The sequence below is a fragment of the Aulonocara stuartgranti genome, assembly GCF_965226115.1.
Source record: "Aulonocara stuartgranti genome assembly, chromosome: 10".
Classification (NCBI taxonomy): Eukaryota; Metazoa; Chordata; class Actinopteri; order Cichliformes; family Cichlidae; genus Aulonocara; species Aulonocara stuartgranti.
In genome coordinates, this window is record NC_138946.1 from 20,231,798 (window position 1) to 20,257,500 (window position 25,703).

At 39.5% G+C, this 25,703-nt stretch overlaps 1 protein-coding gene across 5 annotated transcripts in view; it reads left to right on the plus strand.

Annotated features, from left to right (window-relative positions):
- ppp3ca (protein phosphatase 3, catalytic subunit, alpha isozyme) overlaps positions 1–25,325 on the plus strand; it is a 77,655-nt gene extending 52,330 nt beyond the window's left edge. For 2 of the 5 annotated variants that reach the window (XM_082550017.1, XM_082550020.1), the window contains 12 exons: positions 3,163–3,287; positions 3,384–3,495; positions 3,967–4,112; positions 4,203–4,342; positions 14,359–14,436; positions 14,567–14,661; positions 16,652–16,777; positions 16,882–16,959; positions 18,310–18,394; positions 18,562–18,659; positions 20,216–20,266; positions 22,624–25,325. In XM_082550017.1, coding sequence (XP_082406143.1) covers positions 3,163–3,287; positions 3,384–3,495; positions 3,967–4,112; positions 4,203–4,342; positions 14,359–14,436; positions 14,567–14,661; positions 16,652–16,777; positions 16,882–16,959; positions 18,310–18,394; positions 18,562–18,659; positions 20,216–20,266; positions 22,624–22,802 — 1,313 coding nt within the window. In that variant the 3' untranslated portion in view covers positions 22,803–25,325. Of the gene's footprint in view, positions 1–1,889; positions 1,914–3,162; positions 3,288–3,383; positions 3,496–3,966; positions 4,113–4,202; positions 4,343–14,358; positions 14,437–14,566; positions 14,662–16,651; positions 16,778–16,881; positions 16,960–18,309; positions 18,395–18,561; positions 18,660–20,215; positions 20,267–22,623 lie in introns of those variants that run through there. The other 3 variants (XM_082550019.1, XM_082550021.1, XM_082550018.1) reach the window with 3 other exon arrangements.
- Positions 25,326–25,703: the final 378 nt, after the last annotated feature.

The following is a 25,703-nucleotide window of genomic DNA, read 5'->3' on the forward strand; positions in this document are numbered from 1 at the left end:
ATAAAATCTTTTTTCTGCTGAAAACCCTGCAGTGTGTCCTAGTTATGCTCTAAAATATTAACATGCCTCAGCCCGACACAAAAGTATCCTGTGTACTCAACCGTGGCTTCCCATCAAGAAAATTTAATTAAGAGACTTAGTTGGGTTTTTTTTTCTTTTACATCATCTATTTAGCCAATTTTATCTTACTAAAGTTGTGAATATAAATACATTTTAAAGTAAAACTCAATATTGTTTCTTGTACTAGTGAAATGTCAGACTCTGTTGTAGCCGGTTGTGTTTCAGCTAAATTTAACATGATTCTGTCGCCAATATGATAAAGGGGTTATTTGGGGCTCTCACTGGTCGACTGCTTACCACACATACTGTATAATTACAACACCCACCTCTTCAGCTTTCAACCTTTGTTGCAAGTAATTTCTCTAACTTTCTCTATTTTCTGTCTGTTGCTTTCTTACTTCTTAGTTTAAAAAAAACAAATACTGTTTTCAAAAAAGCCATTTATAAGGTTAACAGAAAATGGTCCAAAAAAGTGAAAGAGTTGTCTAAGTAAAAATGCATTGTTGATGCTGGAGGTCGAAGGAGAATGGCCGTACTGCTTTGAGTTGATAGGAAGCATAGTCCAACCTATAGGATTTTTAACACTGATTCACATGTTTGGTTATTTTAAAAAATCGAATATATTGGTCATTCTTTTTTCCCCAGGCATACAAGACACAAACACATTTGTTAGTTCGTACTGAGCTAATGTGACGGTGCAGTTTTAAGAGAATCTTGTTTGATTGCCACAGCGAGTCACAGAGTACTCATTTAAGCTCTGGCTGATTCGGCTCACATCAGCTGGTTGTTGTGTTTGTGGCGTTCAAAGCTCTGGAAGCATAGCATGAACATTCATAGCATTGTTAAAAGGTGTTTCTCTTTTTAAATTTTCATTTACCAACCTTTATAAATACAGAGACAGATATGTTGACAAATAGCTCATTTTGCCCAGAATAGCAGCAATATTGGGGTCTAATAGGAAGTCAAAAAACGACTCATGACAACCAAGATATGCAGAATCAGGTGAGCTACAGCATCAGAAAACCACTCCTGTCAGCTAAGAACAGGAAACTGAGGCTAACATTCACACTGGCACACCAAAATTGGACAGAGAAGACTGAAAAGACTGGCTAGATTGATGAGTCTCAGTTTTCTATATTCAGATGGTAGGGCATGCATACGTCCTACCTTCTGTCAGACTCATCTAATAGCACCTTTGGGATGTGGTGTAACAGGAGATTGACATTATGGATGTGCAGCTGACAAATCTGCAGCAACTGTGTAATGTTATCGTGTCGATATGGACCAAAATCTCTGAGGAATGTTTCCAGCACCTTGTTGAATCGATGGCTATGGTATAATTGAGGCAGTTCTGAAGGCAAAACAGGGCCCAACCTGGTACTAGGAGGGCAGGGTGTACCTAATAAAGTGGTTGGTGAGTGTATACTGAACATAAATGTGAATGCACATGTAATTATGCATTTACCTAGCTTCCTATCAGCTTAATGTCATCAAAGATGACAAATGCACTTCAGGAGAAGGCCTCAGCTCGACCTGCATCAGCAAAATGGAGGCTTTATGTACTAAGTATGAAATATGTATGACAAACTAAGTATTATGTCTGCACATTTGTTTATATCTGTGTGAGCGCGAGCAGTGTTTGAATGTCTCTGCAGCCGATTATGCATGTGAATCCTTACTTGCACGCATGTTTTACGGGTGTTTGCGCATGAGCTTGCATGTATGTGCGCATGTGTGCTTTTGATTGCTTTAGTCACACAAGAAGTCTCCCACTCACATTGCTCTAAGCTTTGAGTGGGCGAAGGCCACTGTGGAGCTGATAGGGGAGACGGAAAAGCGAGAGGAGATGGAGGGTGAGTAGGAGAGAAGGAGACAGAGAAAGATGATAATGAAAAATTGAAGGCAGCGAGGAAATGAGATGTAGGTTTGCACTCCAGTGCCACAGTGTTCACTACGAAAAAGTATATATCTCCCCGGGGGCTCGAGATTTTTCTAACTCTGGGAGGCGTGAGCGTCTCATTTCTCAGAAGCAGAGGACAGAAGCCTTTCAGCTAGAGTAGAGACCTTAGAAATATCTCAATACAGCGACACCTAAAGAGGGGAGAATTTCTAACATGGCATCCATCAGATCCAGATGCACACGCAAGAATATTATTCTCATAACATGCCGCTCTGCTGACAGGCCGTGCTTTCTCTATATGTGAGCACTAAAGAGTTAAAAGAATGAAGAACACTTCCAGTGACAATGTGAATAATTAAGTGCTCCGAGTTCTCCATGGAAGGAGAGAAGAAAAGTGCACATAGTAGATGGAGTAATCCAGAGAGCCCATTCGGTGAAACCATATTTTTCACCTCACACAGAATACGCTCAGATCTTTATGCTTATGGCATAAGTAGTTATTTTTATTTATGCCTTTGTTTATAGTTACATTACATCCATATTTCCCTGTACGCAATATTGCATTATTAACGAGAGCCCGTTCTACAGCTACATTCTTAACTGTTGCAAAAGGTATTACACAACAAAACAAACGCGAGACATTTTTATCAGATGCAAATAATCAGTAGAGTCACGATACAAACAGCAGCATCTCCATGCATCTGCACAGCCTGGCTGTCTATTTATGCAGCTAACCTGCATGCAGAAAATGAAGACACACACCTCTGGTACAAAGTGTACTATTCTGTAACGCCATGAGCTCCTGTCACAGTGGTCTCTACTGTCTGTCTCTCATCTGTCTTTCAAACCTTCAAAAACAATAAATATCAAGCCTGGAAATCCAGGCGATACATATAGAAACTCACAACTCATCACTGTCGTGTGAAAAAAGACAACAGTGATGAAGTCAGAAGTATCAGTCGAATCTTGAATGTTTTGTTTCGTGAATGCACTGCAATGGCTGCAAATGGTTTTACAGGCTACGGTAGGTATGACCGAAATGATAATGTACTGCATTTTTTTTATCCTAGCAGACGGGAAAAAGATGCGTGCACATGTTGGCAAAGAAGAGAAAAGGATTTTCAGTGTGTGTGTGTGTGTGTGTGTGGGGGGGGGGGGTCTTTTCGGTTTCATAACATCTGCCTTTTTGGGGTGTTTTTCAGTCTGTGGAGACATCCATGGGCAATTCTTTGATCTTATGAAGCTGTTTGAAGTGGGAGGATCACCAGCTACAACACGGTACCTGTTCCTTGGTGACTATGTTGACCGTGGCTACTTCAGTATTGAGGTAAATCCAAAAGAATATTATTAAGAACGCCACACAGGAATCCAAATAGGAAAAAAAACATCACAAGTAACATTTTTCTTGTGCTTGTTTCAACAGTGTGTTTTATACCTTTGGTCGCTGAAAATCCTCTATCCAAAGACACTATTTTTACTCCGTGGAAATCATGAATGTAGACATTTGACAGAATATTTCACCTTCAAACAAGAATGTGAGTACCTCTCAGTTCTTCTTTCTCTGTCTTACTACGGTTCTGCGTAGCCTGGAGCTAATGTTAATGCTATATCAAGGTATATAAGGGAATGGAATTCACCTCACCCCAAACTGGTCATGGCCGACGGTTTCTTCCTGTTGAAAGGGAGTTTTTCTTTCCACTATTGCCGAGTGCTCGCTCATTGTTGGTTTCTCAGTATTGCTGTAAGGCTTTTACCTTACAATATAAAGCACCTTGAGGTGACTGTTGTTGTGATTAGGTGCTATATAAATAAAATTGAATTGGAATTGCCTGTGAGAAGCCGAAAATGAAGAGCTACAAATGCAACAAGTTAAACAAATTCAAACTGAAAGAACTAAAAGTATGCCTACCAGCCAAAGTTAAACCCAAATAATTACCACTTGCTAACATTTCAGTGTTCAAAAGGTGACTCATTGAACCAAACCATTACTTTTTGTGTTGTGCCAGGTAAAATCAAGTACTCAGAGCAGGTGTATGACTCGTGTATGGACGCGTTTGACTGCCTTCCCCTGGCTGCGCTCATGAACCAACAGTTTCTGTGTGTTCACGGTGGACTCTCACCTGAAATACACACCTTAGATGACATTAAAAAGGTAGCAGTCCAGTCACGCCTCACCACTACCATATCCCACTCTGCTTTCTTTGTGTGTGCCTGACATCAATTTCTGAATCCGTGTGTAAAGTTGGATCGGTTCAAGGAGCCACCGGCTTTTGGGCCCATGTGTGACCTGCTGTGGTCCGACCCTCTCGAAGACTTTGGCAATGAGAAAACCCAGGAATATTTCAGCCACAACACAGTGCGGGGCTGCTCTTACTTCTACAGGTGAGCTTTTTCTTTTGCTACCTGCAGCAACTTCAGATCATGTTTCATAGTGGAGGGAACTTTATTCCTCGCTTGCTGCAATATTTTATTTTATTCTAGGTCTCAGTGAAGCAACATAATCTTAAAACAGAGAGCGCTTCAGCTTTATGGCCTACTTAATGACCTCATGCAAGATTTGCCAGCAGCCTGCTGGTTTGAATAATGTTTAATACAATTTAATACATGTTCATTACTTGCACCAAAGACCTTTTAATACAGTTAAGGTTGAAGCTGAAAAAGTTGTAGTAAAATGGTCAGAAATGCCATAAAAAATATTTAAGTCATATAAATATGTAGGAGAATATGTAGTTGTAATTATAGTCACATCTACTTGTGTCTTAATGTGGGGACAGTTATAATAATATGTCTCTTAGCACAGCATCTGTATTTTTGTCTTTCCTGACTGTGGCTGCACCAAATGTATCACTTAATCTCTTTTACACATTTTACATTCCTTAAAGCTTAGTTTCGGCTTGTACAACCGCAATTCCAAAATTGTGACTCTCATCTCGAAAGCTGGGACAGTTTTACTAAAAAGAAAGAGGTGAAGGAATATTTAGAGCATCTTAGTGAGGCAAAGATTCTCAGATATAAAGATGGAAAGAGGACCAATCTATACAAAATTGTGTCTACAAATTGTGGAACAACTTTATGTCAATATTTGTCAATGTGAAATTGTGAATACTGTGATGTTTGGGCCCTCAGGTGGCACTGTGTTAAAAACAGGAATGACCATCATGCATGAGCTCAGCACGAGTTCACGGTGCTATCCACAAATGCAGGTTAAAGCTCCATCATGCAAAGAAGGATCCATATGTGAACTTGATCCAGAAGCGCAGTCTTCACTGAGCCTATGTTCATTTAAAATTGAATGAGACAAAGTGGAAAACTGCCCTTTGGTCAGATTAGTCAAAATGTTGATTTTTTTCATCTGGACTAAAGAGGAGAGGAACACTGTCGCACTGGAAAAACAGTGTTAATGCTGAAAGGTATATACAGCAACATTTGCCGTCATCTAGACATTGTCTTTTTCAAGAAAGACTGGATATTTGAACCACATACTGCAACTATTACAACAGCGTGTCTTCATATTAGAAGAATCCAGGTGCTGAACTGCTCTGCCTGCAATCCAGACCTTTCACCAACTGAAAACATTTGAAGCTTTATCAGACAACAATGAGAAATACACTCTTCCTCAAAATGCAGCAGCTCAGTTCTCATATGTTTGCTTACTGTTAAAGAGGGGAGGGTGCTAAACAGTACTAAAAATGCCCCTGCCCCAACTTTATTTTTTTTGAGATATTCTGATGCCATCAAGTTCAAAATGACACTTTTTTTTTCTTAAAATGTTACATTTCCTCTGCTTAAGCATTTGATGTTTTCTGTGTTGTATTGTGAATAACATGTGGGTCTATGAGACTATTTTTATACAGCATCCCAAGATTTTTGAAACTGGGGTCACAGATTGTTCTTAGAAGAACAGGATATATCTATATTGCTCTAGATTGGTTATCTGCAGCCAGCATCTCCCTATTTGGAGAAATCTCTTAACTGCTTACAGAGTCGTGATTGCAGTTGAGGTTTAGCAAAATTTGATAATAAAATATATATCCTTGGTATGTTGAACATGACCCCCGGTCTCTAATTGTAAGTTTTAAAGGAAAGACTGCAGCTCACACTGTGAAGCTGTCTACAATAAATCCAGGCTGATATAAATAGGGCAAGCTTTTAAAAAAAAAAGAAAGATAGAAGCGCATGTGCTTTGATCTTGAAGTAGGTGGCTATTCATCAATCGTGTGTATGTCACACTCTTTCTACTTGGAGTACAGTTAAGAGATGGAAGAAGATGGGAGGACAGGGATGACATGCATTTAAAGTTAACACCCTTAGTTATCAGTGTTGATGATCTCATTTAATCTGTCAAGGATAATGTTGGGTGAAATTTGACTGTTGCACAGAACCCATGCAAATGAGCTCTTAATAGCAAAAATAGATGTTAGGATTATAAACTATTAATAGATATCAAACATTTTTTTTTATACCTGAGCACAAATCAAATGTGGACACAGCTAACATGAACACAGAAGGATTCAGACAGATAAGCGTATCCCTGACCCTTACAGTGTCTATCAGTGAAGGAGTCCCCATGTCCTGAGGTTAGCGTGGGTGATAAAGCAGTGGTAAATATTAGGGCTGGGTTTTTATAATCGATTTATCGATTAAAATCGATTCTGGCTTGGATAATGTAAAAGCGATTCATTAAAATCCTGAATCGATTTTTTAATATAAATTTATTTTGCCCGAAATGCCAGAATCTCTGGTGAAATCTCACAAACTTTCAACAACCACCAAACAGTTAAGACAGTAAATGAGAGCAGGAACACGGATTCTGCACAAAGACTTAAACACACAGCGCGACCCGCGGATCAGAATCAGTGAGATGTCTCCTTTCTCACAGTCGGGGCTGAAAGCCGACAGCTTGGTGATTCTGATGCGTCGGTGGGTCGGCGCTTTGTGTTCACGCCCTTTATGCGCTGATTCTAAAGCTGTTAGTTTGATGTCTCTCCAAACAATATTGACCGAACCAGCAGCAAAAGAAGATCCGAACTACGCTTCACATAAACATCGTCATGAATTCACTCTTTTACTGTTTTGCTTCCACCGCGATGCACAGCTCTCTCTCTCTCTCTCTCCCCCCCCCCTCTCTCTCCCCCCCCCCCCCCCCTCTCTCTCTCTCTCTCTCTCTCTCTCTCTCTCTCTCTCTCTCTGTACTTCAAGAACAGTTTCCCGTCTAAAAATCTGTTTTCTTCATTATTCGCTTGCTTGTTACGCACAGGTCTACTGCTGTTTACAGGCTGTCGGACGACGTTTTTTTCCTTCGTTTTATATTCTTCCGAAAAGAAAACCTAATTTCTGCTGTTCAATACTGAACAAATTTAAAGTTTTTAAAATTATGCAAAATGCAAAACACTTAGCCGTGTCTCTAATAAAACCGCTGTAACTTCAGAGGTAACGTTCATGTGTTGATTTATGGTTTTCTTTCGTTTTTGATGTACTGCAGAATATTTTTATAAAATCCCAGGCCAGGAAAAAACACCTTCATGTTTTTCTGTGTTTTATCTTCAGCTACTTTGACACAAAGGCATCTGCTGTGACGCCTACACCTTTGATAAAGTCTTGCGTGTGTCAGCTTCCTTTTTATAGATACAAAAATATGTAAATGTGCTGATCTGAATTATAATATTTCTGACTGTCAAAATTTCCCAGATTAAAATCGAATTGAATTAAATCGAATCGTGGATCAAAGCGATTCGGGACGTGGTGAATCGGAATTGAATCGATTCTAGAAATCAGTGACGATACCCAGCCCTAGTAAATATGTCAAATAAAAACTGAGGCAGAAACGATGCCCTGGTAACGTATCAAGATGATAGGAAGGCAGAGGAAGAGTGAGCGCTGTCCTAATGTTGTTGTGAGATGGAAGAGAGCCGTGGAAGTAGGTGGTGGTGAGGAGAAGAGATTAGGTGGCAGTTATGGTGAGAGTTTTCTTAATGAAGGTTCAGAACAGCACAGAGCCATGCGTGGGAGCTGCAGATCTGCTCAAATCACAGAAAGACATGAAGACTTGCTCTTCTACCAAAGAGTAAATGGCATTCTGGACAGAGTGTGTAGGATAATTGTAGTTCCCATTATAATCCATTTTTAATTTAATTCCTGTGTATTTTCAGGCACCGAAACTAATATCTAAGAAAGTGTCCTTTTTTGTCCAGTTGTAACAGTTTTAAAGAAGTGTTATCTGCTTCTGAGGCCTAACTAAAACCGTTCTGACAGTTTTGTGTATATTAGTGTGTTAGAGTCTAATTTGCATAGCATTTACAACATTCCCAAAGCATTTTCATTTTTATTTTTGTTTGAGCTTCAAGAACACTGTTTTCTGTTTCGGAGATCACCTTGCTGCAGGAGCAGAGGTTTTCAGATTTCTGTATTAATGTTTCCCTGCAGGATAAAACCAAACTCCAATTAAACATATGAGATCTCTTTGCAGCAATAAGATAAACTTGTTTACTGTGGTTGAATTCTCTTATAAAGCAAGTTTCAGATGTCTGAAGGTGTTGATTATATTACAAAACTGAGGTGAACTTCAATATATTATTCTTTGGAAAATGGATAGCAGTTTAGACCCCCCCCCCCCCCCCCCCCCCCACACACACACACACACACACACACACACACACACACACACAAAGAGTAAAACACAACGCAGGTACTTGAGAATAGTGAAGACGAACAAAGAGAAGCCAATAAAGTGTTTTAACTTCTCCTTTCACTCCTGTTAAACGGTCACTGATAGCTGTTCACCAGGAGATGGGAGCTCAGTGAGGATTATTCTGTGGATGTGTGGAGGCTGCTGCTATAATAGTCATCTATCTCCCCGTGGCTTAGTTCCTGCCTTCGCTCTCAAACATACCTCTCCATCATTATGACTCTTGCTAAGCTTACAGGATGCATGCTACACAGAGAACCTCATTCTGTATTATTGACAAATGACAAAAATTGTAATAGAAATCGAGCAGGAAACGCAGTGTATCGAAGATGCAGTCGGGTACAGATGAGGACAGAATTATCAGCCCACATTTTTTACATTATGTTACTCTGCATACACAAAAAAAAAATTTTTTTAAACTGCCAGGGTTCAAAATCATTATCTCCCCTGATGCTGACAGTTAATTGTGTATCCTTTTTGCTGGATAACAGGCTGAAATCATTTGCCACACATGTCTCCTTAGCAATCCCTGTTTCAAGCTCCTCCAGAGTTGATGTCATCTGGTATGGACCTTGATCTTCAGTTCATGCCCGTTCAATGGGATTCAAATGAGGGCTTGAATCACCCCGTCATTAACGTCCACTTTGGTCTTCTGAACAAAGAGCAACATTTGTTTTGGGGCATTGTCATGTTGGGAGACAAAGCGACTGATTTATGTTTTCTTTCAAAATCCTTCTTTTTTGGAGATCACTTCTACTTTGATGAGAATTTGTATGCTAGACACATTAAAGCATTCCCACAGCATAATACACCCACCACCATGCTTCACTGTGGGGTCGGTCTTCTTTTGACCTCTCCCTTCTTTCTCTAAACATAAGCAGTGTTGATATGACCAAAGAGCTCTTTTGGCCTGCTCTCTCTGAATTTCTTGATGATGTTTCTCACAAGGTATCTGTGATACCATCTCCTGCTTTGTGAGCATCAACAATTCTTTTTCTCAAGTAAAAACTGATTTATTTTGTTTGTGGCACGATGCTTTCTCAAGTGACGGCTCAAACATTCGCTGAAGTTTTTATACTCTGTATAAATTGGAAGATAACCCCTCGGTTTTATTTCACAAGCTTTTGAGCATCACAAAGTTAAAGCACATCATTACACAGTAGTGGTTTGTGCAGTTACTCAATAAAAAGGTCCTTTTTTCCAGGGAGGCTAATAAGATTAACCCTGGTAATTTTTGTTTTTCTGAAATCATTCTGTTATTCTTTGCAAATAGAAATAATGTATGCTTTCTAAAGAAAATTAGTAAGAAAAAACAAGAAAAATATTTTTCTCTGTTTGAAAAAATACTTAAAAATTTAGACAAAATCTTTCAATTTCATGGGGGATCAAATAATTTTGCACATATAATTATTAGACTTCCCGAATGTGTCTTCCATGAACGCAGTTAGCAATGAAATTGTTTTTTCCCATAGTTTGGAACAGCATGCCTGCCTTTGGCTTTTCTGTGATACAGTTATCACATACAGGGACATTTGCTTCTTTTTGTTTTCTTCTGTTGTTTTTGTTGTTGTTGCAGGCAGGTCCTTTTTTGTTCCTCAAGTGACCTTTGATGAATTGCAGTTCTTGGCACTTGTACATTGACTTCATTTTTCAGCCTTGGATGAAATGCATAAGTGCAGGCTTATCTTGTTCAGTAATGTGATGTAGTAATGCTGCATATGATTTAAGGTTCTGCATTAAATCTGTTGTCTCATAAAGTATAGGCAAATACATCACATCGTGTGTTTGTTTACCTTGGCCTTTTATTCTTGTCAGTCTTATTATTATGATATCAAAGCACTAACTAAACATTTCTCATGCGCCAAGATGCAATCAGAAAAGTGTGAGTCAGCTAAGTGATTATGGATATGTTTATATGATTTCATAGCTTTTATAGTGGGGGGAAATGAGATTAATGACCACCAGCCTGGCAGATGGATTTTCTAAGGTGAAAGGGGAAAAAAAACTCTGTTTCACACTCACAACACGCCACTTCCATCGCTCTCTCGGTCTCTTTCGCTCATACTCACTTGTCAGATTCCTCGCGCTCTCTCACTCACAGGCTCACCGACACATTATTGTGTGTTTTCACAAAGGCAAGAAAAAGAATGTGAGCTGCAGGCAGGCATTGTGTGGGTATTCTTTTCCTTTGCAGTAATCAATAGATAGAGCGGACAAAAGAAAAGGAAAAAAAAGTACATCAGTGCATGATGAGTTCTTTATTTTTATCTTGTTACACGACATGGAAAGAAAACAAAAAAAGAAAAATGCTGTTTGCAGCTGTAACAGGCTTAATCTTCAGTATGTGTGATGCAAAACTGCAGAAATGCATTGTGGATGTGTTTTTTAATAGAATCTGTTATATAACATTTTTTGAGAACAGCGTTTTGCAGATCGGTAACGGTGCAGCAATAAGGGAAAGGGTTTCAACACATTCAAGCTAATCCTGTGGTTTGTATATTGGCCACTAAAGGAGGGTTGCCCGTGCGACCTACTTACATATGGTGGATGGCATAGTTTCGCCAGGTGCTTAGGGCACAGCAGTCTCCTTGTTGTTTCTTCCGGCACAAACCTTTGAGGGCTTAAATATTTTAAACACTTCTGAAAGTTTGATGGGTCCAAGGATGGCAGCGACTTTAGGGAAGTGCAGGAGGAGAGGATTGTTGCTGGGGAGGGTTATGTTGTAGAGATTCGGAGAAAGATGAAAGCGCTGAAGCGATTATGTTTACATTTTTTTAATAATTTCAATCAAGCTTTTCAAAGCAGCTACTTTTCTGACGATTGTCAGTGTAAAGTGAAGATATTTCTATTTTAGACAAAACTAACTAACTAGTTATATATCAAAGCATAGTGGAGAGATTAACTAACAGTATAAATATTACAAAGTACAACATAGACGTAGCCAACGTCACATTAAATGAAGTCCCATTTTAAGTCCCTGAGATGAGCGTTTTCGCTGTCTTTGTGTTCTGAAACTGGATGTGATGAGCGAGAGCTTGATCTTGCTGTTCATTGGCTAATGACTTGTTGATCACAAGTTGTTAGCCAATAAACACACCCGTTCTGACATTTAGAGTAAGGAGATTTTATATAATGGACTTCGTGTTTTATTCAACAGGCCCCAAAATGAGTGACTGACACCATAAAATCACCAGCAAAGTTTTTCATAAGTTAAGGTCGAAATCTGTTTAGACTTCTATTGAGGTTTCACACCATGACTTTATGTGCACATTGTTTGAGATTTGTTCACCAGATTAGATGGAGTACAACCACTGGTTGTTAGGGAAACATTCCCCAATTGGTTTGCAGTAGTTCCCGGAGGTTGTTGGCTCTCACTGGGTGAAATCAGTTGCAAAGAAGGCGGTGAACCAAAAACCTCCCAGTAGATTGCCATGGTTGCCTGCATGTTTGACTGCAAACACTTTATCTATCAGCCGAGCAGTAGTAAAACTTGAAAAAGTGCAAGGCGATCTGGAAGTGGAGAAGGATAACCTTCAAAGTAAAATTTGTGCTTCAGAGCTTGTGAACGTTTTAAAAAGCACAGCTTTTACTTTAACCTCCTAAGACCCGAACTCTTCCATGGCATGCATTTTTAATTTCTCTTTGATATTTGGGCTGATTGGGACCTGATGAATGTAAAAACAAAGAATTACCAGATTTTTTTTAACCTGATTTTTGTTTCTAAGAAAAATAAGAGCCACATATGAGGACATTCGTTTAAAATTTCGATAGATCAGTGGCAGTATAATGTCCTCGTAAGTGGATATCAGGCCCTTGTAGAGCAAAATTGAGTATTTTGGTCTAAATAACCCAAAATGTGATGTCCACATATGTGGACGCCAGGTCCTAGGAGGTTAAAGACAAATTGTTTCCTTTTAATGTTACACTGATTCAAGTTTTAATACAGCTCAGCTCATAGTTTAACTGCTGTGTTTGTAGACATGCCTTATTCAATTGAGCCTACATTGTCACCATGATTGTCATGTTCAAAATGGCCAACAAGTTAGTGGTCACATGTCTACAAAACCTCAATAGGTCAGGATGTCATTTTAAGCTACACCCCTCATCCCCTAGTAGTTGTTAAAAAGAACTGCATTTAGTGAACATTCGTGTATGAAAAGCTGAAATCACCAACATCTGGGGTCCATATATTGGAGCTGTTTTGTAATGTTAGGCCCTTCGGTATCTACAGCTGTTGTCTGTGATAGGTCAGTGGAAGAACATCAGGGTAAGAGAGAGTGTATGGCAATCAATTACACTGGAAACAGCCTAGTTTGCGATGTGTGCGAGGTGTGTAGCTGGAACTGAGGGACTAAAATATATCATTCTTGTAACTTCTTGAAAGCAGCAGCTGAAATAAAGAGATCACAAAGGACTTTAAAAAAAACTTTTTAGAGAAGTGACAGATTGAGGTGATGTTGCATTGAGGGCAGTAATTGCTGCATTTAAAAGGGCTAATTAAACTGTTCTCTAAAATCCTTTTTTCTTTTTTCTTTTTCTTTTAAATCTACAAGACTCAGTTTGAAGAGATAATGTGATTTTTGAACGACAACCTTTCAGGTGTTACAAATCTCAGGTGACAACTGCTAAATGTACCCTACTGTGGTTGGTAGCTGAAGGTGATCCACTTGTCATTATTTCTCCCTCCTGTGTTAGGGAGGCCTGATGCACTGCTCCATGATTCATGGCTATGAAACTCTGGCCTGAACTGTAACACTGGAAGTCATGTGTTAGCATTGTTAGTCTTCATGGGACATATTCTTGTCCATCTGGCTAGAAAACAAAATACATAAACAAATAAGGAATACCACTATGGCATACAGCCACATTTTAATTTGTTTTTTGGAAATGAACGTATCTTAAGCAGAACTAGAGAGGTTGTGTGACAGTAAAATCAAGGATTGGATCAAGTAGGTTCCATTTCAGATTATACTCATATACTCGTTTTTGTTGTTGTTGTTGTTTTTATAGCTGTAGCTGAAACACATCCACTAATAGGCTGAACATTATGAGCACTCCTGCCTAATATGCTGTCGGTCTTTTTTGTGCTCCGGCCTGCTTTCAAGACCTCTGAGGACACCTTATCCAGCACCAAAATGTTTGAAGCAGATGCTTTAAGTCCATTTATAGTTTTTCTCTCACCGACACTGCCTGGGAGACCCCACATTTGTTATAATTTCTGAGATGTTTGGAGTAATGGCAGAGTGAAAATATCAATTCTAGTCGACAGAAATACCTCAAACACTTCCAGTTCAATAAAGTGAGATGATTATAAGGAATTGAACTTTGATATACAGAACAGTGCACACAAAGATACGAAGGTGGAGCAGCCCTTTTTTGCGAAGCACTACATAGACAAACAAAGCAGCCACAGTCTTTAGCAGCACATTTCCTGTAAGGACGGAGCTGAGAGGCAGGAAGGTCTGACTGCCGCTATCTGGCTTTTATATATTTATTTTATCACACCAGGTAGATATCAGATGCTTTTTCACACACTTGCATCACCCGTGCAAAATTCTTAGAAATCTGAGAGTGAAACCAGATATGAAATTAGTAAGTCACACCTTAAATAAAATTATACCAAGTCACTCCCATTCTCTGTTGCTTGCACCACTCTGTTATTTTTACCTCGTGTTGTCACCTCTTAACACAGTTTTCATTGACTATCTTTCAGTTATCCAGCTGTATGTGAGTTCCTACAGAGCAATAACTTATTATCCATAATCCGAGCGCACGAAGCACAAGATGCTGGGTATGTAATCGCTACAAAAAGCACAGAAAGACACACCTATGCACACAAACAAAAATAAATGAACGTTTACCTATTTAAGAGCAATGCTCTGCTTTTCTTCTGTCTTCACCTCCACGTAATGGCCTTGAAGCTACCGGATGTACCGTAAAAGTCAGACGACTGGATTCCCATCCCTCATTACCATCTTCTCAGCGCCAAACTACCTGGATGTTTACAATAACAAAGGTCAGAATATCTCTTCATCTGTTTTGGCCCCATTTTTCATCATCATGTGCAGTTCTGTTGGTTTGTTGTTGTTTTTTTCCTGTGTGCGATATTGTGTTGCTTTCTTGCTGCTGTTTTTATTTAGAATGACAAATATGGGTCCGAATTATATTACGCCATGTAGAATGAACACGTTCGTTTATTAAATGTTGCAACAGAAAATAGTAAAGTCTGCTGCTGGAAAGGAGAGAGATTCCTCCAGTGGAACACCTGCACCACTTTCATTTTAGCTGAATCTAGGTTGTAACTAACTGATGAAAAATAACAGATTTGTAGATCATCAGAAGCACATTTTGGCATTTTATAAACCTTAAAACGTGGCCCTACATCTGATTAAAAAGATTGCCAATAGGCTCCTCAGACTTACGTACTAAAATGTTTTTAACAATACAAACTGCAGTGCACGAGTTAGTGCAACTGCATGTAGCTGTGTGCAGGCATAAAAATGCATCAGGGAGGCCCCGTTTGTTTGTGTTCTCAGATCTGTGTCTTGGTTGCCATAGGCTATGTTAGATGGGGAACGTGGGAGGGACTGTCGGCATTGCTGACTATCTCCATGTGGCTTTATTCCTCCTGATATAACAGTGTCAGCAGTCCCCTGCCTCTGCTAGGCCATCTAGTGGCTGACTTTCTTTTATTTTTCTCCCCTCTCTTTAACATCACTGAGTATAAACATGTTATGGTTCCTCTGAGGACACGTCAGAATGAATCTCACACTGAATCTTAATAACGCTGGAGCAGGATTTTAACACAAAAAAAGTATGTAAATTTATCTTCAATAGGCTTATTTAAATCAAATAATACTCAAGATTAAAACTATTCTGTGACCGCTTGAGTCGTGGTGACACAGTTATGTCACAGTTATTATCATTAAATGATTTTAATCACAACTGTGATATGCCGTAGTTGCTATGCATCAACGGAGATGCAGAGAAATAAAGTTACTACCAGTGTTTACAGTGCTGTCAGGGCTGTGAGCAACACATGTAGCAGAGTGTATCACAGCTGAACAGACAGAGGCAGAGTGCCAAGCAGTGTCTTAACTCTAACTCGCTTGTATGTAGCGGGAAAGTTTACAAATGATTACCTCACTCACTAGAGTTTTAACATACCATATGTTAAATATTGGCTTTCTACTCGCTACATCATGCTTTCACTGGGCAGCAGTGGCACTATTGAATCTGAAATCTACATAAATTTGCTATTCTAATCTAGAAATCCTTATCCTCACATACAAGATTATAAATAATCAGGCCCTTTCATACCTTAAAGACCCCGTATCACTACACTATCCTAATAGAGCACTTTCCCCCTTTGCCTTCTGGCTTACTTGTGGTACTAGGATAGTTAAAAGTAGAATGAGAGGCAGAGCCTTTAACTTCTAGTCCCTTCTTCAGTGGAACCAGCTCCCAGTTTGGATTCGGGAGACAGATGCACTCTCTAATTTTCCGATTAGGCTTAAAACTTTCCTTTTAGATCAAGCTTACAGTTAGGGTGGATCAGGTGACCCTGAACCCTCCCTTAGTAATGCTGCTATAGGTTCAGACTGCTGCAGGACTTCCTATGATACACTAAGCATTGCATATCTACTCACCTCTTCTCACATTTATATACCACTGCAGCATGCCATTAAATCACTGCGTGCTCACAGAGGTTCATCTGATTATTGGGGTTTTCTCCCTACCTTGCACTCATTGAGCTCCTTGAGGCAACCATTTACGTGATCTGATGTCATATAAATACACTTGAATGGAATTTTATTAAATTATTCATTAGACCATTTAATGAACTCTATTCTCTTTTATATGAATACTTCATATCTGCTCTATGGATCTATGTAAAAGGAATTTTATGTTGCCTTCATCAGATCTATAACTACATATTAATGCCATAAAATGTTATGAGATTTTATGGAAAGTTTTCCTCTTCTGTGTCTCACCTGCCCCAACAGCTGCTGTACTTAAATATGAAAATAATGTGATGAACATCCGACAGTTCAACTGCTCACCCCATCCCTACTGGCTGCCCAACTTCATGGATGTCTTCACCTGGTCTCTGCCGTTTGTTGGAGAAAAAGGTATTTGTATTTGTCTGGGTTTGTTTGGGGGGGGGGGTCAGTTTTCTCCACGGCTCATTGCTCAGTGACTTTACCTTTGTTGCACTCTCTATTTTTTATCCCAGTCACAGAAATGCTGGTGAACGTGCTGAGCATTTGCTCTGATGATGAACTCATGAATGATGAAGATGAGATTTTTGATGGTAAGATGTTTTGTAAATAAACATGCCATTTTTCATTTTTTAGTATTTATTATTGTTCATTTAAACTTTTCATACACTAAACTACAGATGTGTGAAATATTGAAGGAAAGGCTAACCTATTGTATCTCATTATGGTAACGTTAACATTGATTGATGAACACAGTAATCACGGGTTTGTGGACAAAAACAACCACACAGAGACGCTGGGGAGGAGGTAGTGTATGTCTGATTTCAAACATACTTGCTTGTAGCGGGTGAATGCTGAGCCAAAAGACTTCCTATAGCCAGGTAAACTTTGCGTTCTGTGTTTCAGCAGAATGTCATAGAGGTGCAGTGCACACCAAGTGTATTAACAAGCCTTGAAATTAAGGTAAATTCTCAGCGTTACCCACAAGTCCAGAACACAGCGGCTTTTTCCTGCTTTTACTTTTCGTAGTCCCACCCTAGACACATCTGGCCAATAAGTGGACTGAATGTCCTCACGTGGTTTGTATTGAGGTAATGCAGGTCGCTTTTAGTTTTCTCTGTGTTAAAAGAAACCAAAGTGCAGGTTAAAGGCTACAAGTTTACAAACTCTTCAACTGATTTAGACCACAGTAAAACCACAGTAAACGAATTCCAGGTGTGAAAATGCCCTAACACGTCAATCTTAAATCTCCAGAAAAGGGTTGAAGATGTGGAGACTGTTAAGGCCATTGCAGTTTTACACTATTTTTAAACTTGTCAATACGATGAAGGTGATGACTCTGAGCAGCTGCGTATTGATTTACAGCAACCCTTCTCTAGAAGGCGACAAGTGGACCCAAACCATGCCAGCAAAATGCACCTTCACAGCATAATAAAACCTCTCGTTGTAGGGGTCGAGGATTGAGGCCTTTCTTTGATTTGTCGCCCTTTTGTAAATCTCCCAGTGAAATGTGGACAGTGGCGGTCAATGCTGGCCTTTAGTGACATTTTATGATTTTATGCAGCCCACGACTCTAGCAAGGAATGAATTTACTGGACATTTCATTCCTTTACAGCTCATCATTATGCTGTTTAAATTCACAGCTAAAAAGCTATTAGCCAGCAAAAAAAAACAAAAAACATCACATGAACTCAAATGGTTTGAGCATATTTATATGAACGCTTGCTAAAAAATGTTTTGAAAACTTGAGAAAGCTTGCTGTAAAGTATGACAGTGACCTAGAACCTATTATAATATCACACATTATTATCAGGTGACAGATAATTAACAGAACATTCTTTGTGTCTAAAGGCTTCAAACTAGTTTTTCATGCACTGTGAAGCTTTATGACACCATCTCTTATTCAGAAAGCCTTTAATGACCGTATACATGTTCCTTTGCAGCCAACGCAGCTGCACAACGCAAGGAAGTGATCAAAAACAAGATCCGCGCTATCGGGAAGATGGCCAAAATGTTCTCTGTTCTCAGGTACATTATTTACACGTGTGTAGAGGTATGATTTCCAAAAAAAATTTTTTTTTTCCAATCTAGAGTGCACTCTGTATGTATATCTACTGTTATGAGAGTGGGGACATCCAGTAAAATCGTTTAGCTGCATTTTCTGATCTGTTTGCTGGCCTCTGTCTGTCCTGCAGAGAGGAGAGTGAAAATGTGTTGACACTTAAGGGCCTGACGCCCACTGGCATGCTGCCAAGCGGGGTTCTTTCTGGAGGCAGACAGACACTGCAGAGTGGTGAGTACGAGGCTGGGCCTAAGCCTGTTCGCCATCATTTTCTTCATGACCGACATCAGTCCCCTCCATGACTCTTATCTCTCAAACTGTCTCTCTTCTGCCTTTTTTTCTAATCTACCTTAAATTAAGTTAGCTTTGTTTTAGCCTCTTACTGACGTTCTTAACTGAAGAGCCTAAGTTAACGTAAAGGTCCAGTCTTCTAGTTTTTTTAATAGTTTCACATGATGACAGTCTTACAAATATGCAAGACAACTGCATCAGTGCTCATAACAAGTTGTCTTGAATTCAAAGTTCAGACCTAACATTTAAGCTGCTGTGCTTTTTTGAGACTTATTTATAGGTGGCAGAAAAACGAATTCACAGCAGCACACCACTTTTATTTTATTTATTTATTTATTTTGTTCGATGTGATGCAAACAAAGTTTATAGACAGGGGTGCACATAAGTGGTCCGCAGGTGCACATGCGCTGTCAAAATCAAAGACGCGCACCAGATAAGAAGTTGCAACGTGCGTTTGCGTACATATAAAAGGCACTGTTTTTGTCCACTAGAGTGGGATTTTCACGGCATATTCTGCACCACATCTCTGTGCATTCATCGTTTGTTTGAAGCCAGCTCACCTCCTGCAACCACTTTTCAGAGAATACGCGCTTCTTTTGCGGTCCGGACTCCTGACATTTCTTTGGAGGTGGAGGAACACCAAAGTAATTGCTTAAAGGAGCTTCTTCGACATCTTTAAAAGTTCTAAACAAATGTCTGTTCTCCTCCAGAAAATCTTATGTACGCAAACGCTGGTGCACCCCTGTTTATAGACATTACTTATTTCCAAAACAATGTCCCTCTTTGGGCTTTTATGCCCATGAAGGACTGCAATACAGTACTAGAAAAATATAGTGTCAGACAGATAAATAATTTAAATATATGAATACATAAATTCCAAAAATATAAATAATTATGAAATTATAGTATAATTAGTTTTATTGGGGGGGTTATATTGGTTGGGTCTGATTATTGGTGGTGAGGGGGTCATAACCCCCCTAACCCCCCTGGAAATTACGCCCCTGGTAGGAATACACTTTGGGGCCAGACTGTTTATACATTTAACAATTAATTTAAGAAAACAGAGATGAAACTCTCAAAACTAAGTATTATAATCTTTTAGAAATATTACAATGATGCCACCTAACAGGCTTTTTATCCATTATTTTGAAACAAAGGAATTGAATATAGTGCTAAGCAACTACAAGTTATTTCTGTCATCTTATCTAATATATGTATATATATATATTTTTGTTTTTCTCAGCCTACTACTTCTGCCATCTAATTGTCCCTCACAGTTTCTTTCTTCATGCCTCTGTCTTAATAATTTTTCATACAGTTTTTCTAACCCCAGATTGACAGTATTTCTCTCAGTACTAATGCATGGCGCTCCTCTGAGTTTGGCTGCATTGCCAATATCTCATCCGGCCTAACACGAGCTGCCTTTTTCGCTGGGGCTGCATTTTACATTTGCATGGCTTAATCAGGAGTAACCCGATCCCCTCCTCCCCCCTCAGCCACCATTGAAGCCATTGAAGCCATCGAGACGCATGATGAGGACGGAGAAGGTAAACCCCCACCCATCTCCCACCCCTCTCAGTATATCATCAGGTTCTCCTGGAGTAGGGGCCACCTGCCACTAACATTTTCATGTGCACAACAGCCCACAAAATAATTCCTCCACTCTTATAACTCTTTAATCTGGTATGGCTGGCACTTTACTTTGCAGAGATTAGATTAAACAGAAAAACCAACTAGATGATTGGATTTAAACTTTTAGAAGAGATGGAACTTTATAAAGGACCGTGAGCTGGATTTTAACACAGTTGTGTGTAATGTAGACTCTTTTATCGCAGGGAAATACTGGCAGTGTTTGCTGGGTGGGGGGCTGGTGTGGTATCATGTTCATGTAACTCTTGAGTCAGTGCACTAAGGTTGGAAGGAACTGTTTCACACCTAATGCAGTATTCCTGTTCCTTGTGGACAGATGAAAAGACGTTGATAAGCATCCACAGTGACTGCAGCATACATTTGCATTTAGTAATTAGAAAGTGGGCAAGAAAGGGAAAAACACTACTTAAAAGAGAGGAATTACTTTTTAAGGGATATATATTCATAATAAATGAAAACACTGCAAAGTCAAGTGCTGCTAAGAGATGCATGACTAAAGCCCATTATTTTGGGTTTGGCTTGTAAATGGCCTCCATCTGGTACTAAAAAGTGTTGCATGCAGAAAAACAAGAAACGGCCCAGCACATCAACATGAAATATGCACCCCTGTGTCTGAGTTCCTGAGGTAATCTTAACTCATGAACGAAGAGTGAGAGATTTACAGCTTTGTTTATCCGACACATTATTTGTGCACTTTAAACAAAACTAAAGTAGCAGGATGACTGACAAGGGACATTGTAGCAAGTGGTGTTCGTTTTATTGAGAAAAAAGGGCAAGATTACAAACCATTGACTGAAGTCACTTTCTCTACCATGCAGTTTATGACTGGATTATTTAAAAAAGAGGTATATCACAGCTTGAAGTAACAAACATGCAGACTTGTAGACTTTGTAGACCTTTTTTTAAATCCTCTAGGTCTGTAGGCCTCGCAACTGGGTGGAAACTGCCTGACAACTACCAGTGAGTGTTTGCTGGTGTTTGCCTAAGGACCAGTAGCTGACTCAACGGTAACCACTGGTTGCTAGTGAAAAATGTCTATTCCCTGAATGGCTGACAAGTAGTTGCAGGAAGCGACTTGCTGTCGCTAGGTGACATTGGTTGCCAAGGTGTATACAGTGCTGCATAGAAAACCTTCTTTGTATTATACTGATTTTGCTGCGAGCTGACTGCTGCAGTTACATGTACTTTGCATGGAAGATGTTAAATTGTCTGCAAAGACTCACTTACTGCTGTAATGCAAACAGGAAACGTAGGCCGTTTGCTTACGAAAATTTACCTTTGGAAACATGTTGGGTTCAGCAGCAAAACACACTTTTAAGGCAAACACTTTCTGGTTTGCATTAAACTTTTTCTTTTCACTACTGCTTGGTGGTTAGTTAGCAAGTGTTTGCATGCAAGTGGCCACCTTCCATACAAACTACACACAACCCTGGCAATCTGATAGCAACCAAAGCAATTGCGCGATGGTTTTTCGTGCAGAGACCATCTTTGTGACTGATTTCATCTAGTGGCACCCACTCACCAGTCATGATTTTCCCTAGTAACCAGAGGTTGTCAGGGGGTTGCTGACCAGTCTCTAGGCCTGTGTGACTGAGGTCTAAGGAACATCAGTTGAGGGAAGGGCAGTTTAACTACAAGAAAGCAGCTGTCATGAGGAATGCTTGCCATGTCACTATTGTTAGTTGCAGAGATGAGTGATTAGTTTATATCAACAGCATGTGACCATGCGCACTTTAATAAAAAAGAGTATACTAATCCATTAATTAGGGGCGATTGTGGCTCAAGAGTTGGCAGTTCGTCTTGTAATCGGAAGGTTGCCGGTTCGAGCCCCGGCTCGGACAGTCTCGGTCGTTGTGTCCTTGGGCAAGACACTCCACCCGTTGCCTACTGGTGGTGGTCAGAGGGCCCGGTGGCACCAGTGTCCGGCAGCCTCGCCTCTGTCAGTGCGCCCCAGGGCAGCTGTGGCTACAATATAGCTTAGCATCACCAGTGTGCGAATGACTGAATGTAGTATAAAGCACTTTGGGGTCCATAGGGACTAAGTAAAACACTATACAAATACAAGCCATTTAATGAAATAAGCTCACTGATTCCTAATACGACTCACATTCTGAATTTACACATCTTCATTAGTTATAATCCCTGGGAAATCACAGCAGCAGTTCATGTCTTGGGAGGGTATGTATCATATTAAGAACACTCTGGAACTGCGGAGTTACGTGAAGATCCTGATCCCTTTATTTGTGTTTTTCAGCTATCCGTGGGTTCTCCCCCCAGCACAAGATCACCAGCTTTGAGGAGGCTAAGGGCTTGGACCGCATCAATGAGCGTATGCCTCCTCGCAAAGATGGGGTGAACCATGTGGGTCACTCCATTGGAAAGATGAATATGTCAGAGGCAAACGGCACAGAAGACAACAGCAACATCCAGTGATGTGCTGTCTGAGCCTCAGAACTGCCGGTGGCTGCGCAGCAAGAACTTTGCTAAATCCTGAATTCAGGCCTCTGAACATAAAATAAAACAGGCCCTCAGATAGAAAATGAAATCTGCAGCAAATCTAAAATGGCAAAAAGGTCATTTCTTTCATGACACTATGTCATTGCACGGTTGGGGGAGGGGGGAGTTGGGTTCACGGCAAAGGGCAGGCATAAGGAGAGATGAGCAGGCTTCAGCTCGACTGAAAAAAAAAGTCAAGTGATTGAAAGTTGTGTCTGCCTGTTGTTCCCTTTCTCAATTCAATTACAGACTGAATTGTTGGGGGTTGTTTTGTTTTAAGCGCTGACACGTGTCTGCTCCTTCATCACAGGGCCTGACAGCAGACATAATTGCAGTATCCATGCCTCACAAATCATTTTAACTGTTTTATAAGGTGTTTATTATGAGTCACTCACAAATTCACTTGATGAGGAAAACGATCTTGTTTACCTACATGTTTTGCTAGTATTAGATCACACCACTTCATCAGAAAGAAAGAAAGAATAAAAAAGCAAAATGCGTACCTCTTCAAACCTGCAGTGCAATCTTACTGTTGAACTTTAATTTATTGATTTACCTTGTGGTAAGAAGCTGTTGTCCTGCATGGGAAAGAGGACAGGGTGCTTTGGCCCGGCCACCAAAGATCAAACTCCACTTTGCGTATGTCTCCGTAATTTCCAGCACTGCTCCTTTCCTCACCTTCCTCGCTGTCAGCCGTCTCCTAGCAAGACATAACTTGGAGGGGATGTGGGAAGAAAAGGGGGGGGGGATGAAAGGAGCATTGTGAAATTTTTATTCCACCTCTTACTGTAGATATCCCAGTATCAAAAATTACATACAGTCCGAAAATGTCACACTACCCCAGAAGTTCAGAAAGTGCAACATTTGTAGGTGAATCTCAGAGGGTTTTATTTTATGTGCTTGTATCAGAGTTATTTACTTTCTCTTCACTGTCTGTTTACACATTTCACATGAGAAAAGGGCAAAAAATTATACAGTTACTTTTTGGGACATTTTACACCTGAGCATTCTCTGCTGAAGGATGCTTAGTGTCACGGGTATTTCATCTCTTCTCCATCGCTATGACTGCCAACATTGTGGAATTAACACTAATTTCTGGACCTCAGAAGAAAAGTTTTTAAATTGTGGGACATACCCTGCTATCAGACGCCACCCAACATTTCTCACCTGCTTATTGCTAAAGATAAAATAGTTGGTGCAGTCAAATATGAAACCAGCGCCCTTTGAGTTTGCAAATTCAGTGAGATTTCATGCCACACACTGAACTGTATACGATGAAGAAATTCTGCAAATGTGTTGTTGAAAGCTTCTCTAAAAGCCACACCATTGTGTCACTTAAAGCAAACAGGCTTGGAGCTAAACTGAAACATATTGACATGATTTGCTTTGATGACGAATCCTGACCAGAATTTAGTTAATGGATATCAAATTGTTGGACATTAAATACATGAATCTGTTAATCTGTTTTTTCTAATTTAAGTAGAGTAGGGAAGCAGGCTGAGAAAATCTTTAATGGGATCTCAATGAAATGGATTCCCATGGCCAACAATAAGTAAGTAAGTAACTAAGTTTAAGCAGAAACACTTCGAAATCTGGGAGAGTCACACCCAACACCTACTATATTCATTTCTACAAATTCCTATCGTACATCAATATTTTTTCTACTTTATATTCCATCTTTCTATTTAATGATAAAGGTATGTGAATTAAGGATGAACAAAAAGTGATTTTTACACACAGCATCTATGGTATGGAACGCATCAATGCATGCAGTTAAGTTCCTAATTGTTATGTGAGATTATAATTGTGATTGTTGTGTTTCAAATAGTAAACTTAAATTGATTTATTTTGAAATTCTATTGTTAGTTTTATTTGTCTTTTTTATACATTTTATAAATAGGCTTCCTTTAGTTGATTTGGTCCATATATATATTTTTTTTCATTCTGTTATTAATTACCACTGCTTTTAATTTTATATTAGTTTTATTGTATGCAGAGATGCCCTTCTAAGGTGTTACGCATTGTGTTTTAAATTTTTTCTGTTGTACTGATGTACAGAACATGTTCAGTAGTGTGAATGAATATAATCTCAGTGAAAAGCAACTTTCAGGCTGCCAAAGCATGATAGCATGGTTTTCAGATGTAAATGAACTGGACACAAAGAAAATCATGTGTCACACTTACATTTAACAGGAAACATTGTACTCTGGTTATATTTACTTCAGATATTATTATTGTTACAATTTAGCTTATGGTTACTTTCCTTCCTCTGTTTCTGGGTCTTGTATGGTCTACATGCATATTTCAACAAACAAATATAATGGATTTTATCTTGCAGCATTTTTTTATTATTATTATCTATCAAAATATGTTTGGGCATTTGACCTCCTAAATAATACACACATTGTAAGCATGCCCTATGGGACAAATCACATTTTTTTACTCTTGAATAAAATATGCATGAACAAAATGTGTGATGTCATTTTTTTTACGTCTCAACCGTGGAAGTACATTTTAACCTGTGAAATCTTTTAAAAGTTTAATTAGGTATATCTGGAAGACAATTCACGCAGACTCCCCAAAAGTGGACAACAGAAGAGTGGAAAAATGTTGCGTAGTCAGATGAATCTCAATTTCTGCTGTAAAATGCAGATGGTAGCGTCAGGATTTGGCATGACCATGAAAACAAGGCTCAATCCTGCTGGTGATGCAGTGTTGTGGGGGATATTCTTTCCACACACTGGGCCCCTAAATATCAACTGAGCATCATTTATACACTAGCCTACCTGAGAATTGTTACTGACCATGTCCATAGCTCGATAACCATAATGTATTCAC